General features: G+C 33.2%; 1 protein-coding gene across 2 annotated transcripts; it reads left to right on the top strand.

Annotated features, from left to right (window-relative positions):
• Positions 1-9189: 9189 nt before the first annotated feature.
• Positions 9190-12141, top strand: LOC129245958 (probable lysine-specific demethylase 4A). Of its 2 annotated transcripts, none has more exons than XM_054884417.1 (3): positions 9190-9593; positions 9665-10526; positions 10586-12141. In XM_054884417.1, the coding sequence occupies exons 1-3, from the start codon at positions 9347-9349 to the stop codon at positions 10920-10922; spliced, it is 1446 nt and encodes a 481-aa protein (XP_054740392.1). In that variant the 5' UTR covers positions 9190-9346; the 3' UTR covers positions 10923-12141. The 2 variants fall into 2 exon arrangements, with proteins under 2 accessions (XP_054740392.1, XP_054740391.1); XM_054884416.1 differs by having other exon boundaries at positions 9191-9593; positions 10583-12140.
• Positions 12142-16726: the final 4585 nt, after the last annotated feature.

Consider the following 16726-nt stretch of genomic DNA (forward strand, 5'->3'; position numbering starts at 1 on the left):
GACAAAGCAAACAAAGCAAACGAACAGCAACGTTCGACATCTTGCCTCTCCTACTTAAGTGAGCGTATATGTGTATGTATATGCGCATATGTACATATATAAATTCACATATTTGTATTTGCATATGCCTTCTTATTGATTTTTATTACAATAATTTGATTTACTTGAAGAATTTAAAATAAAACCAAGTTTGTTAATAAAATGCGTCGTTATCTTGCTCATGCGTCGTTGCCTTGCTTGAACAGCATGTTATGTTATGTTATGTTATATGTTATGTTATGTTACGTTATGTTATGTTATGTTATGTTATGTTATGTTATGTTATGTTATGTTATGTTATGTTATGTTATGTTTTGTTATGTTATGTTATGTTATGTTATGTTATGTTATGTTATGTTATGTTATGTTATGTTATGTTATGTTATGTTATGTTATGTTATGTTATGTTATGTTATGTTATGTTATGTTATGTTATGTTATGTTATGTTATGTTATGTTATGTTATGTTATGTTATGTTATGTTATGTTATGTTATGTTATGTTATGTTATGTTATGTTATGTTATGTTATGTTATGTTATGTTATGTTATGTTATGTTATGTTATGTTATGTTATGTTATGTTATGTTATGTTATGTTATGTTATGTTATGTTATGTTATGTTATGTTGTGTTATGTTATGTTATGTTATGTTATGTTATGTTATGTTATGTTATGTTATGTTATGTTATGTTATGTTATGTTATGTTATGTTATGTTATGTTATGTTATATTATGTTATGTTATGTTATGTTTTGTTATGTTTTGTTATGTTATGTTATGTTATGTTAAAGTATATTATGTTATGTTAATGTTAACTCATTCTCTATATCCATACAAAATATCTATCAAACAAATAAAATTAAAATTTTCTTTTGAAAAATGCAACCATTCAATCAGTATTTTCTTATGACGTTATCACGTTAAACTATCGTCAGTAAACCGACTTTACAGACAACCTCTTTTTTTCTTTTAATTTTGATTAAATACATAGTTTGAAATATTTGCCCAATTTTTCTAATTTTTGTTTAAAGTTTGAAATTAAGATTTATGTAGATTTTTGTCAGACAATTATCTACATTCTATAAAAAAAAATAAGGAACATTAAAAAAAGAAAATTTTCCAAAACCTCAACTGGTGTTGAGGTGCAGACTGTGCATATATGTATATAGGTACATACATAAATATTTTATTATAGCATAAATCGTCCCCTTAGTATAACAATAGCCTATGTGCTCATAGGCTATTATTTTTTTCTTGAATTTTTGGATTCTCCATCGTCGATTTTATATGTGGTCAAAATTTTGTCAAATTCTAGTTCCACAAAGTGGGTCAAAACGTCAGTCAAAAAGTAATAAATATTTACAGACATAAGGAGATTTGAGTGAGAGCTACTTTCGACAAAAAGTTTGAAATTCATTTTCTCAAAACATCAAAAAATTTATAGGCTATTTTAATACTAAGGGGACGAAATATGTTATACCTTGTGCTGTAGATATTTTTTTATTCCCTCCTGGTAGATATGGACCGCAAAACCAAACGCACATTTTCTTTCAAAAACTTCAAAAGTAGTTGTTTGTAGCTTCTTGTAATTTTTCACAAATCTTGAAGAAATTTTTTTTATGCGATCAAGAGGGACCTCGTGAAAAGTTTCACTTAGGAAATATGTTAAAGCGTTATGAAATAGCAAGAACACGTTTCCAATCACAACGATGGACCTTTGATCAGCTGTTTATAAATTTCGTGATAATTTATAAATTTCGTGCAGTTTTAGCTTCTAATGAAATCATCTTTCTTAAATATCCGATTATTCACTTAAAGAGAGAGAGAAAGGCCCTCTTAAAAACCATCTGAGGCATTCGGAGGCGGCATAAAACTGTAGGTCAACCAGTTTGTGGAAAAATATCAAAACGCATACCAAAAATTGGGCAAACACCCAAGAAAGAGTGGAGTCGCCAATTATGTATATGTCGTATAAGCCGTGTAACATTTGTGCCTTTTCATTCTGTGGTTACACTTTCCTCGTATGAAATAAAGTATACGCAGTGGATTCCTCTGTTTACTTTTTCCCCTTCGAAACTTTAAAGAGCTTTAAAACATTAAATTGATGAGAAAAACTGAGTATCCAGCAGTACTATATAAAATATAGTATATAAAAATATTTCTATATATAAATATATGTATATAAACAGTATATTTTTGTCGCACGGTGTTATTTGCTCAGTGGACGATGGAAAGACGAATCACTTAAAATTGAAACAAGAGATGTGATATTTATTACGCCAAAAACTAATTAGATCTAATACATTCCTATTTGAACCACCTCGATTTAAATAAGGTAAATGTCGTTTTCCCCTTCCCTATTTTAGACGTTACCTGATCAAAATTATGTTCGTTATAAATAGAGGGCGGACATTCTTTATTCCGAAGAGTGCTGCCTCACTTCACATAGCCAGTAATAAAATAATTTAAATAATTTAAATGACAATAATTTATGTGTGTTAGGTGATTTCAACTTGAGTAAAATAAATTGGTGTGCTAGTGCCTCTAACTCTATTCTCATACCAAACAATGTAACTGCAAACCATGAATTATATCTTATTGATAATATTCTTAGTCTCAATTTATTTCAAATTAATAATTTTGTTAATTCTCTGAATAGAATCTTAGACCTCATATTTGTAAGTGATAACATAAACTACGAGATCAATGAATGTTTGAATTCCATAACTCCAAAAGGTAAGCATCATTTACCCTTAGTGCTCAAAATCGACTTTTATACTTTTGCTACAACTGCATCTGATGTCAGGCAATCATTCAATTATTCTTTATGCGATTTTGTCAATTTCAATGACTTATTACTTGACATTAATTGGGATAATTTATTTGCTGAACTCGACACATCTAGTAGTTTTTCTGCGTTTAAGTCCATTTTGTCTAAACTCTGTTTAGATAACATTCCGCTCAGAAAGAAAAAGCCCTATAAATTGCCCTGGTATTCTAGGTCTCTGAAAAAGCTTAAAAATCTTAAAAATAATTACTTCAAGAAGTTTAAATCTACGAAGAATCATTTGTACTTCGTTAAATATAAGCAAGCGTTAAAGGATTTCAACGATTTAAATAAATCTCTCTATAACAGCTATATTACCAATATAGAGTTAAACATTAAAGCGAATCCCAAAATCTTCTGGAAATACATAAAATCTAGAAGGAGTAGTGCCAGTGTTCCCACTGGTATGTTTTTCGATAATAGCCAAGCGCGAACCCCAACTGAAACGGCAAACTTGTTTGCTGAATTTTTTAAATCTAATTTTGCTGACGACGAACTTGATTGCCCATCCGACTTTTCTTCTGACTTAGATTATGCCCTGAACTTTGGAGGTCTTTGCCTCTCTTCTGAGGATATTAGTAATGCTTTAACTAAATTGAAATCATCCTCTCAAACTGATGCTGATGGACTTTCAGCAGTTTTGATAAAAAACTGTCCGGCCTTCGTCTATCCCCTGAAAATTATTTTCAACAAATCTTTATCGTCGGGGTGTTTCATTGACGCATGGAAACTCTCTTTCATTACGCCCTTCTTTAAGAGTGGCAATAAAAATGACGTTAGAAATTATAGACCTATCTCTAAGCTGTCGACTATCTCCAAAATTTTTGAGCATGCGGTCTATGCAAAGCTGAGTTTTGCCGTTAAATCTTTAATTTGCCCTAATCAGCATGGGTTTATTGCTAACAGATCTACAGTATCTAATCTGGCCGTTTTTAGTGAATACTGCATTGATTCTTTCTCCGCTGGCTTCCAGGTCGACTGTATTTACACCGACTTTTCGAAAGCCTTCGACAAAGTTTCTCATAGAATCTTAGTTAAAAAATTAGCTAGTCTTGGCTTTCATTCTACATTTCTGCAATGGATAAACTCTTATTTGAGCAATAGACGCTGTGTTGTAACAATCGATGGTATTTCATCTACTTCCTTTGCTGCCATCTCAGGTGTTCCGCAAGGAAGTATCTTGGGACCGCTTTTATTTGTGTTATTTATTAATGACATCAAAAGTTGTTTCACATTTGCTAAATTTTTACTTTATGCTGATGACCTTAAGATCTTCTCAGCGATCAAGACGCAAGAAGATGCCATTAAACTTCAAGCCGATATGAATAGGCTTTATTTCTGGTGCCAGAATTCACGACTTTCGCTGAACTTATCTAAGTGCTTCCAAATATCTTACTCTAAAACATCTAATATTTTGTGCACTAAGTACAGGATCTCGGCATGTGTCCTGCAGTGTGTTAGTGAGTTTAAGGACCTTGGCGTCATCTTCGATAACAAATTCTCCTTTAATAACCATATAAATTATATTACTTCTAAATCTTTTTCGATGCTGGGCTTCGTCAGACGGAACGCCACTAAGTTCTCTGATCCCTATACCATTAAGTTACTGTATACATCTTTTGTTAGATCTCACTTAGAATATGCTGCTTTTATTTGGAGACCTTGTAGTCAGCAAGCTATTAATAGAATCGAACGTGTGCAAAAAATATTTCTCAAATATGCCCTTCGGTCCCTGAATTTTATTGATCCCATGCCATCATATTCTGCTCGTCTCATGCTTATAAGTCTCAAGTCCTTAGAGATTCGTAGGACTATACTGTGTCTGTCTTTTACTCATAATATTATTACTGGAGTAATTGATTGTCCCTACTTATTGGAAAGAATTCGATTTAATGTTCCCCAGCGATCTCTTAGGAACTTCTACCCTTATTATGGGGGTAACTTTAAAACTACGTATGCCAGCAATGCTCCCATTACTCGTGCTTTACGGGAATTAAATGCCGTTCATAATGATGTTCTTCTTGATTTCTCGCTTTCAAGAACAGCACTTTTAAATCTTTTGAATTCTATATTATAGTTAGTTAGTAGCTAGTATAGTTTTTAAATACATATAATATATTTGTAGCTTAATCTAAGCAACTTTTGTATCATAGTCTGTAAGGATTGTAATTCATAGACTTAAATAAATAAATAAATAAATAATTATGAATTTAATGATGTATGGCTTTTCAAATGATCCCGCCTTAAAGTATGCAAAATATAATAAATTTAAATTTACTTGGAAGCATTGGCCTAAGTAATATTTCGTTTATGAGCTGGCGGCTAAAAACAAAAGCGATTAACATCCATTAACTACTTTTCAAAACATTTTAATTATCGCATTTCCCTCTTTGGAATAGGGTAGTACCAAATATGAAAATATGATATTATATTACTTATTTGGAACCTTATCAGCGAGGCTTCAGACCTGAAAAATCTACTACCGATCAGAATTGGGCACGACAAGGATATAGCAAACGCCACAATGTCTAAAGTTGTGAAAACCGTATACTAATGCGGCTGTGTAAAATGAGGTTGAGCAATATTGATGTTTATAAAATATTGCATCGGACAAAACACTCGCTATTATGAGAAGAAACGATTTTCGCGCTTTGTTAAATTTGGCCGAAATTACTTATGTGGTTATCGCGTGTATCAAGAAAAAGTTCGCTTTTTTTAAGTTTTATAAAATCCTCGTATTATCTTTGATTTCTCTTACCATGAGAAAGATTTAAAAAAAATGAGGGTTGGCTTGAAATGGAGACAACCGGCTTTGAGAGTAGCTGGAAAGCTAGAGTCCTCTCTCCAAATATAGCCGTTCGCTACTATCTATATGACAACGCGTTCGTTTGCTATCAGTTTCGAACATTTTTTGCTACTTGGCGCAGTGCAAATTAAAGTTATTTTATTATATAATCGTATTTCAATAAGTTTTTGGCGTGATAACGTCTTATAATTCAATTTAGCCGGCTGTACTCACGGAAAAATGTGTCGTTATCTTGCTCAATCGTCGTTATCTTGCTCATTCGTCGTTATCTTGCTCATGCGTCGTTACCTTGCTTGAACTGCAAGCGAAAGTGCGGAACGAACGACAAAGAGCACAATCGGCCCGCGCATTCGGCAACGTTCGTCATTTGGCTCTCTACTACTTGAGTGAGCATATATTGTGTATGTATGTATATGCGCATATGTACATATATAAATTCACATATTTGTATTTGCATATGCCTTCTTATTGATTATTATTAATTTGATTTACTTGAAGAATTTAAAATAAAACCAAGTGTATTATCATCATCCTTACCGAATTTATAATTAGTGACGACTAGTGGTTAATAATACCTGTTATTTTAATGTTTTTATTATTAATTTAGTATTAAATATGAAGGAAAAAATGTATGGTAATATTTACCACATACCTTATAAGATATGTTGTATACTAATATATGTATATAAACATGCATACATACATATACTTTGGTGCAATTTTCATAGCCTAATATACATATGTCCTATGCCAAAACATATAAACATGCATATTCATATACAATTTCGCGCAATTTTCAAACAAAAAGAACAAATCTTTATGTAAAGATGCATACAAATCATATGAACGCAAGCAAATGTAAGCTAATGTGCTTGAACTGCAAGCGAGAGCGCGGAACGAACGACAAAGAGCACAATCGGCCCCCGCGTTCGGCAATGTTCGACATTTGGCTCTCTCCTACTTGAGTGAGAATATATATGTATGTACATATATGCGCATATGTAGGTATATAAATTCACATGCTTGTATTTGCATATGCCTTCTTCCTGTGTGCATGGTAATGAACCATTTCTCTGTTGAGAATAGGAGGATGATAGGAAAAGTAGGAAATGAAAGGGGGTGTTTCGAGTGTAATGTGTCTTGAAAAAGGCAACTCGATGATGTTGCCTCTTAGTGTTGTTGACTTATTAACGTCTGATGCACAATCGAAATTGAACAAATCTTTCATGAATTTGATAAATGTTTCGTAATTTTTTACGTTTGTGTAAATGTAACTTGACCTATTCCATTGCGATTCCATTTACCTCCTTCTCTATATCCATACAAAATATCTATCAAACAAGTAAAATTAAAATTTTGTTTTGAAAATTGCAACCATTGCATCAGTATTTTCTTATGACGTTGTCACGTTAAACTATCGTCAGTAAACCGACTTAACAGACAACCACTTTTTTTTAATAATGTAAAGTGTTTTCTATACTAATATTATAAAGAGGATAACTTTGTTTGTTTGTTTGTTTGTTTGTAACGAATAGGCTCAAAAACTACTGGACCGATTTTAAAAATTCTTTCACCATTTGAAAACTACATTATCCAAGAGTAACATGGATTACATTTTATTTTGGAAAAAAATAGGGTTCCGTAAGATATTTGGATTTTTCGGACACAAACTGAAAAAAATCTTATATATAAAATAAAGTCAACTTTTTGTGTGTGTTCGCTAACCGGCCGTGTCTGCACCGAATTAAACCAAACTTACACACATTCCTAAGAAGGTATTGAAGATGGTTTCCGTATAGTTTGGATACCTATTGGTGGATAGGGCTCGAGATATAGGTCAAAACGTGGACCCGGGTAACCTTCGGATGTGTATGTACAATATGGGTATCAAATGAAAGCTGTTGATAAGTGCTTTAATACGGGGTAATTTTCATACCTATTGATGACTAGGGTCTGGAAATATATGCCAAAACGTGGACCCCGTTACACACATTGTTAAGTAGGTATTGAAGATGATTTCCGTATAGTTTGAATACCTATTGGTAGATAGGGGCTCGAGATATAGGTCAAAACGTGGACCCGGGTAACTTTCGGATGTGTATGTACAATATGGATATCAAATTGAAGCTGTTGGTGAATGCCTTAGTACAGAGTATTTTTCATGCCGCTACGTGACTGGGGTCTCGAGATATAGGTCAAAACGTGGACCTGGGTAACCTTTGGTTGAGTATGTACAATATGGGTATCAAATGAAAGCTGTTGATAAGTGCTTTAATACGGGGTAATTTTCATACCTATTGATGACTAGGGTCTCGAAATATATGCCAAAACGTGGACCCGCCGTGTCTTTGCACCGAATTAAACCAAACTTATGCACATTGTTAAGTAAGTATTGAAAATGGGTTTCGTAAAGTTTGGTTGTAATTCGGAGCAGTGGCAACGGGTACAGTGTTCTTTTGAGCCAGCCATAATGTCGCTTACTTTTTTAACGCTTGGGGCGGAACTGAACTGTCAAATTGACAGTGTGAGTTACAATGTGTCAATATTTCTTTCTGATTTGGATGCCATAAGGAAAAAACGTAAGTGCAACATATAAAAATTGTTTGTGAATTTTTTTGGAGTGGATTTTGGAACAGTGAATAATTTCTTACGAAAGTTGAGAATTTAATGTGAAATCCGAATGAAATTATGTGTTCGTGGAAAAAACAATTTTTTTCGTTTTTTTTTTTTGAAAAATATAAATGGATAATGGTTAAAAAAGCTCCAATGCTTAATAAAACATATAAATTGAAACGAAAAATTCATGGATGATCAGGAAAAAAGACGATTGCTCCTTAGTTATTCATATGCGTTGATTTGAAATTTAAAAACAATCTTCTTTTTTCCTGATTTTCAATTTATATTTTATATTTACTCAAAAACAAATAGAAAAACAAAAAATATTGTTTATGCCAAAGCGCTTGAATAAAGAATAAAGAAATAAATATTTAATATGAAAACCATATATTTTCTGTTCTAAACCATATCTATTCTATTTTAGTGTGCCCAGCGAAGGGGCCGGGTTTGCTAGTTATTAATATAAAGTGTTTTTAATAATATGAAGAGTCTGCGAAAGTAAAACAATTGAAATCAGTGTTTATCTTCTCAAGCAAATGGCGTTGTGTGGTTAAAAAATTTAAAAACTAACTTCAAATAACTGGAAAACTAAAAGTTTCCGGCAGGTAAGAGTGGATATATATAGAGAGGGGAGGGTCCCAGGACTCCAACGGTAGAACTAACATTTTTACGCCCGAAATCGGTTGCGTCCATTTCAAAGTTTCACCAAAAATTTCAAATTTTATTAATAAAAAAATGCAAGTAAGTTAAAACAATCTAAAAACAATTACATTTTAGCAGATTTAATATAATTGACAATAACATGTCGCGTCTTCGTGACTTAATCTTGTTATCTATTATCTGTGTTTATCTCAGCTTGTTTGAGTGAAGCAAATGCAGCTCTGCTGTCAACAGCTGATAATGCAATTATAGCATTGCAAGTTTCCGATAAAATATACAATATTCAATAAAAAATTAAAAAAAAACAGATATATTTTTAATTTATGTTGTGTAGTTAATGTTATTGTGCAAATAAACATTACGCAAATTTAATAACACCGTGAGGGCTATCCTACAATGTCCATTAATTCCGGCTGCATTGAAGATGAGCGTAATAAGATACCAAGAATCATGACGTTCCGGCCTAGCTATGAGGAATTCAAGAACTTTTCCAGTTATGTTGAATACATGGAACGTCGTGGGGCTAATTTAGCAGGCTTAGCGAAAGTGATACCACCACGAGAATGGGTTCCACGCAAAACTGGGTACCACATAGACAATATTAACATGACTATACCAGCGCCCATATGCCAAGTAGTATCAGGTAACAATGTAGATTCTTTTTCTCTTTTATTTATTTATTTCACGCTAGACAATTGTTTATTCTTCGTCTAGGTAAGCAAGGTGAATATCAACAAATTAATGTTCAAAAGCGTTCTATGACCTTGCGGCAGTTTAAAGAAATGGCAGAGTCAGAACGTTACCAAACTCCGAGACATTTCGATTACGACGATTTAGAACGGAAATATTGGAAAAATGTAACCTATATTGCACCATTCTACGCAGCAGATGTAAAAGGTTCTCTAAGCGATACGGATTTGCGAATTTGGAATATAAATTGCCTTGATACTATATTAAATTATGTTAATAAGGACTATGGCATTGAAATTGATGGCGTGAATACAGCTTATCTGTATTTTGGAATGTGGAAAAGCTCTTTTGCATGGCATACTGAAGATATGGATCTGTATTCCATAAACTACCTCCACTTCGGTGCCCCAAAAACTTGGTACGCTATACCACCCGCATATGGTAGACGTTTAGAAAAATTAGCGAATCGACTTTTTTATGAAAACTATCAGAATTGTAATGCGTTTCTGCGCCATAAAATGACACTTATTAGCCCACAAGTGTTGCGTCAAAATAAAATACCGTTTAATAAAGTCACCCAAGAAGCGGGTGAAATCATGATAACATTTCCTTTTGGTTACCATGCCGGCTTCAATCACGGTTTTAACGGTGCAGAGTCAACAAATTTCGCATCAAAACGCTGGATTGAATATGGCAAACGTGCAAGCATATGTAATTGTCGCAAGGACATGGTTAAAATATCTATGGAAACATTCGTTCAGCGCTTCCAACCGGAGCGCTATGAAAACTGGCTTAAAGGAATTGATTTTGGTTGCCATCCAGAAGAACCTGGAAAAATTTGCGCAGCTCCTCCACCCACCATCAACAAATATCATTATTCAAAGAGGTATGGATTTGACATGTTTCGTTTCTTGTTTTTTGTTAATACATTTTTATAAATAGAAGACGATCAGAGTCAACCGAGTCGATAGCATCACAAAGTACAACTCAAAAAACTAAAGATACAATGCAGAAACGTGGTTGTACTTCATTAGCTGTACAGGAAGATGCTGCCACGAATGCGTGCTTTGCGAAAGTGCCCAAAATTATATTAACAAAGATAGATAGCGCCAGCAGTAAAAATTTAGATGTTAATGCAATAGCAATGGTGCGCCTCAAAAAGATTTGGAATAATATCCCATGCGAGAAGGACGGTAAGAATTTGCTTACCAATGGCATAATAAAAAATACCAAACGAATGCGTTTTCAAACGAAAACCATCAAACTGGATGACGAAGACTAGTCTTACGAAAAAATTTATATGCTCGTATAATATATAAGAATTATGTATTTAGGATATGTTTTATATACGTATGATGAGACTGTTACCTCAATTAGTGTATTAAGACCACGGCAGTTCTAACAAACAATTCAGATAGAATTTCAATACTTCTAAAATAGATTTATGTGTATACATAGTAGCAGTAGAATTTCAATTTCAGAAAGTTGTTCGTACCATCAAACAAATTTTATAAATATAGTTTTACGATTGGACTTTAAAAATCGAAATTTATACCTATGCATCAGCGTTAATACTCGTATACTGAGCTTTTGTAATAATTTTATAAGCGAGGCAATAATGCATTTGATTATTTTTCTTCAATCCAATATTCGCCGCACATAAAGTTGTATAAATAGTATCGATGGTATATATACAAAAATCATTTATTATATTTACTAATAAGATATTCACATGAGCATGCCGTAAGCTCCACTGTCGTGAGAACGCCTGTTTTAGTTGGGATGCTCTCGATATTTTTTTGTTCACAATCTTATACAATTGCCATAGAAAGTATTTTTCTTACATGTTTAAAATATGTACTATAGGTACATATCTTCTGCTCAAATATGAACGAGACGGTATCAATAAAACGGTCCGCGGATGACATATGGCAAAAATAAATTTTTTGTTTTTTGGTAGGACTGTTATAAGCTTACATGGCAAATTTCAGCGTGATATGTCACATAGTTTGTTTTCTGTGCTACTGTAAACAAGTCAAGCTCGAGTGTGTTCTTCGAATTCGCTTTTATGACTTCAATTGTCTCAAAATGTTTTCCACGGAGCGGCAACTTGAGCTTAGGAAACAGGAAAAAGTCACATGGAGCCATATCAGGCGAATACGGTGCTTGCGGAACGATATTAACATTATTTTTGTTCAAATAATCGCGAACAAGACATGATGTGTGAGCTGGTGCATTATCGTGATGCAAGAACCATGACTTGTTGTCCCACAATTCCTTCCTTTTAAGACGAATGTTCTCGCGCAAACGCTTTAAAACGTCTAAATAATATTCAGCGTTAACCGATTTTGCGATTTGTGCGATTTTCAAGCACAATTTCCTTTACTTTTCCGATGTTTTCGTCGTTTACTCATGTTGCTGGACGACGTTCATGAGGCAAGTTTTCAACCGATGTACGGCCCTCTTTGAACGATTTGTACCACTGGAAAACACGTGCACGCGATAGAGCAGAGTCCCCATAGGTTGTCTGCAACATTTTTAAGGCGTCTGAAGCCGAAATTTTGTTGGACTAACAAAATTTCAAACAAATTCTTTGTTCAACTTGAATTTCCATCGTTAAATTCGAAGAACACACTCGAGCTTGACTTGTTTACAGTAGCACAGAAAACAAACTATGTGACATATCACGCTGAAATTTGCCATGTAAGCTTATAACAGTCCTACCAAAAAACAAAAAATTTATTTTTGCCATATGTCATCCGCGGACCGTTTTATTGATAACGTCTCGTTCATATTTGAGCAGAAGCTATTATATTTCTGACTCTGTGAAATTCTTACAAGTCTAATAATTTATGCTATATTTCAATTAAAAATAAATATAAAAATTTAGTTAAGAAATATTAAAAACATATGTACATATTGTAGATATGTACCTATAAATCCTATTTTACGGATGCTAACAACGGTCTTCATAATCAGGATGTGAGGAAAGCCCAAGACTTATGAGATTTCTAAATATTTTCAGATCATTAATATTTTTTTAACACAGGAAAATATTGAAATAGCAGTAAATGTATACCTTCACGCTCGACAAGGTGACTTAAGGAAATCGGAGAAAGGCTAATGAAAAATGTTTTTCTCGAAAAGTATGTCCGATTTTTGAGTACTCAAAGTCGAGCTATCATTTATACATATACACATATGGTAATTAAAATTGGTACGCTGCCTTTATCTATTGATTTCCTTGTGCCGCACGGAAAACTTTAAAGCTACTATTGCAATTTGGCTTTTTTTTTACTTCGTTGTGAATTTAAAAGACACTTTATATTAAGTTGCGAATCGGTTATTTTCATAAAGGGTAATTTTGCGTGGCCACTAAAAGGTAGTTCGCGGTCTACGTAACGTAAGTAGCGAATTAGATAATTCATTTAATAACTAATAATTAATATGAATTTCTTCCAAACCTGGTACGTGCGCAGTATTACTCAGTTGAGGAGCAGAGACTTGTTGTCAATCTTCGAAAACCAAAAAAAAAAAAAATTATTTGGACGGCGCACAAATTTTGTTTTAAATGCCCTTAAGCCCAAAAAAATCCACAGAACGACATGGTGGTAAAGTAAAACGGCTTGCACCACTCATAATTTAATTGTGACTCTTGCCAAGAGGCATCTCTTTAAGTCATCAAAAAGCATTGCAGCTGAAATCAGCAACGTAATATCGGCGAAAACTGTACGGAGCCGATTGTACAACATGAACCTACCAGGCAGAATAAAGTTTTTCTATTGGAACAAGCAATTTTGAGGAAGAGGAAACGTTTTGCCCAAGAGCTCAACTCATGGTGTGTTCCCTCTGGTATGACAAAAATTGTATACACACTTTGAAACAATAAATTATTTGGAAATGATGCTGTACGAAATATCAGATGTCTTAACGCGGATCACAAAAAAATCAAGCACGGTGGCGGCAGCATAATGATTTGGTTATTCTCCATACTAGGCACTTATGCACCTCATAACCAAAAAAAACGGACAAATTTATTTACAAGGATATACTTCAAGAGCTGATGCTAACATTTGCTGAGGAGAATATGCCACTTCGGTGGCTATTTATGCAGGACAATGATCCAAAAACCTTCTCAATGTGAATGGATTTTACACAATAATTTTAAAGTTATGTATTGGCCAAGACAGTCTCCCAACCTAAATCCCATTGAAAACCTTGAGGAGGTTCAAAGAAGCAATATGGCAAAGAATCAAAGAACTATGGTATTCCACTCCCACAGAAACCTGCCGTTTGATTATCAATTTTATGCGAAATCGAATACAAAAAGTCATTGTCAATTCTTATGGACACAGTGGTTATTGATTAAACTTCGATAATTAAGAGAGCATTTTTAATAAAATCACTAAGTCAAAATTCGTATATATTTCTATTTCGTACCAAATGAATATTTACTTTTGTTCCTATTGTCACTAGTTTAAGTTTTAAACTATTCTTGAATTATTATTTTAATTTGCCACAGTAATCTATGAAATATAAACCACATACAACTGTATGTTTGTTATTATTAATTTAAAAAACTTGCATTTTTCGTATGAATGTGGAGGGTACCCATTTTAATGACCATATGTGTATATACTTATGCTCATCGAAATAGCTTTGTATTTGTATAACTGTATAAAAAACAAAACTGGTATCTACGTAGAAATTTACTAAGAGCAAATACAGGAAACTGTCATACGGTTTGAGAAAACTGACGAAGAAAGTTTTAAGTTGGTTTACAGTCGGTTCAGAAAGCTATGCTTACATAATTTACGACGTGAAAGCCGAATTATATGCAAATGATATAAAAAGTTAGAAAACGTCACGCATCAGGGCCAGAAATCGAAATGAAGGTAGGCACAATATTAGTCGACTAGCACTAATGGAACTGAATGAGAGGTATTTGAAAAAAAAAAAAAATAATAATTTAAATATCTTCGTTTAATAGTCAGGCCGCCGTAGCCGAATGGGTTGGTGCGTGATCACCATTCGGAATTCACAGAGAGACCGTTGGTTCGAATCTCGGTGAAACACCAAAATTAATAAAAACATTTTTCTAATCGCCCCTCGGCAGGCAATGGCAAACCTCCGAGTGTATTTCTGCCATGAAAAAGCTCCTCATAAAAATATCTGCCGTTCGGAGTCGGCTTGAAACTGTAGGTCCCTCCATTTGTGGAACAACACCAAGACGCACACCACAAATAGGAGGAGGAGCTCGGCCAAACACCTAACAGAAGTGTACGCGCCACTTATTTATTTTTTTTTAATAGTCAGATATGAACACCTGATATTTAATATCCACTAGCGGTAACTGGCCACGGCGCCTTGTAAATATTAAACGAAAACCCTTTTTACATTCAAGGATAGTCACTTAACATCGGTGAATATTATTCAACACTCATGATGAATTCTTAATATAGAGAACCTATGCTGAATTAGTTAGAGGGTAGTTGCAGTAAGAAAACCGACGAACAGTTATAAAGAATGAATGGAGCAAAATTACTTCTGGTCGCTGTAAGACATCAGTACGCACAATGAGCAAGCGTTGTAGGAAAATTCTAGTCTAAAAAAGTACGGATTTTGAACAAAACGAAAATTTCAAATGTTTTTATTGCCGTAAGTACGAAACTGCATCAACATGAAGAATATTTAAGTTTTCTAATTTTAATGTAAACATTTAACTTAAGAAAATTAAAATATTGAATTTTAAGCCATTTCCTCAATTTACCAATAAAATTCAATTTTCAAGAATATCGTCATATCGTTTGTCTGAGCACAAGTGTATGTACATACATATACAATAAGTAATTTAACTTTATCAATTTCACAAACGGCCATTAATTTGGGCGTGTATTCGATACTAAAAAAAAAAGAGCGCAGCTATGTGTTTGTGTTAGTGGCACCATAACGAACTCCTAAACGGACTTGTCAATAGATCTGCGCGACAGTCCATTGGAATATTTGCTTATTAAAATTTTATGTTTTAGTATTGATTAAAGTAAGTCTTAAGGCTAATAAAAATTTATAATAAGTCATTTATAGGATCAGGCTAGCGTTTACCATTGTGGTTTCAATAAATCTAATTCCTTATTAGGAGAGAATAATTGGATTTTTTAATGATTTTAGGTTTTATAGGTGCTTAAGTTTAATATTTGCTGTAAATTTAAAAGCAGCTTAACTGACACTTACTCTTAACTCGTCCCCTTAGTAATAAAATAGCCTATAAATTTTTTGATGTTTTGAGAAAATGAATTTCAAACTTTTTGTCGAAAGTAGCTCTCACTCAAATCTCGTTATGTCTGTAAATATTTATTATTTTTTGACTGACGTTTTGACCCACTTTGTGGAACTAGAATTTGACAAAATTTTGACCACATATAAAATCGACGATGGAGAGTCCAAAAATTCAATAAAAAAAATAATAGCCTATGAGCACATAGGCTATTGTTATACTAAGGGGACGAACTGACGGACTCCAATCGCATGATATGAAAATGAGATTTCCGCTAACCAGTGACCAAAACCAAGCCATTGATAAAATGCCTTCTATTTCGATGATTTCCTAAAAACGAAACATCCAGCTGTGTACTTTTATTACAAATGATCCCGTTTTCCTCCATACATCCATGTATAATATGTAAGTATGTATAATTGTAAATGCCCACACACATTTGTAAGATTTTTATAATTTAACACAAAATAAAGTATCCAATTATAAATACTCCGAAGAAATGTTTTTATTAAAGCTGTGTTTGGTGTATATTGAAAGGTGAGCAATGTTTGAGACAAATCTTTTAATGAAATCAGACTGTTTTGCTCCAGATGTGACATAGTTTCTTAGATAACATAAAATTGAAGTCTCCAACGTTCTTTTTTTTTAACATTTCTATAATTCATTAAATTATTATTATTATATATTTTTTTTTTGTGCAATGAAGGCCCTAGTAGCCAGTGTGCTAATTAATTTAGGGCTTTATTGTATATATCCCCTATAAATAATAAAATTCTTTTTTTGTGATAAATCAACAATAGTAAGATTTTGAA

The sequence above is a fragment of the Anastrepha obliqua genome, chromosome 4, assembly GCF_027943255.1.
Source record: "Anastrepha obliqua isolate idAnaObli1 chromosome 4, idAnaObli1_1.0, whole genome shotgun sequence".
Lineage (NCBI taxonomy): Eukaryota > Metazoa > Arthropoda > Insecta > Diptera > Tephritidae > Anastrepha > Anastrepha obliqua.

Coding starts and splice junctions, on each gene's coding strand:
- LOC129245958 (XM_054884416.1), top strand. CDS start 9,347: ATGTCCATTAATTCCGGCTGCATTGAAGATGAGCGTAATAAGATACCA. Junction 9,594..9,664: donor CATATGCCAAGTAGTATCAG/GTAACAATGTAG, acceptor TTCTTCGTCTAG/GTAAGCAAGGTGAATATCAA. Junction 10,527..10,582: donor AAATATCATTATTCAAAGAG/GTATGGATTTGA, acceptor TTTTATAAATAG/AAGACGATCAGAGTCAACCG.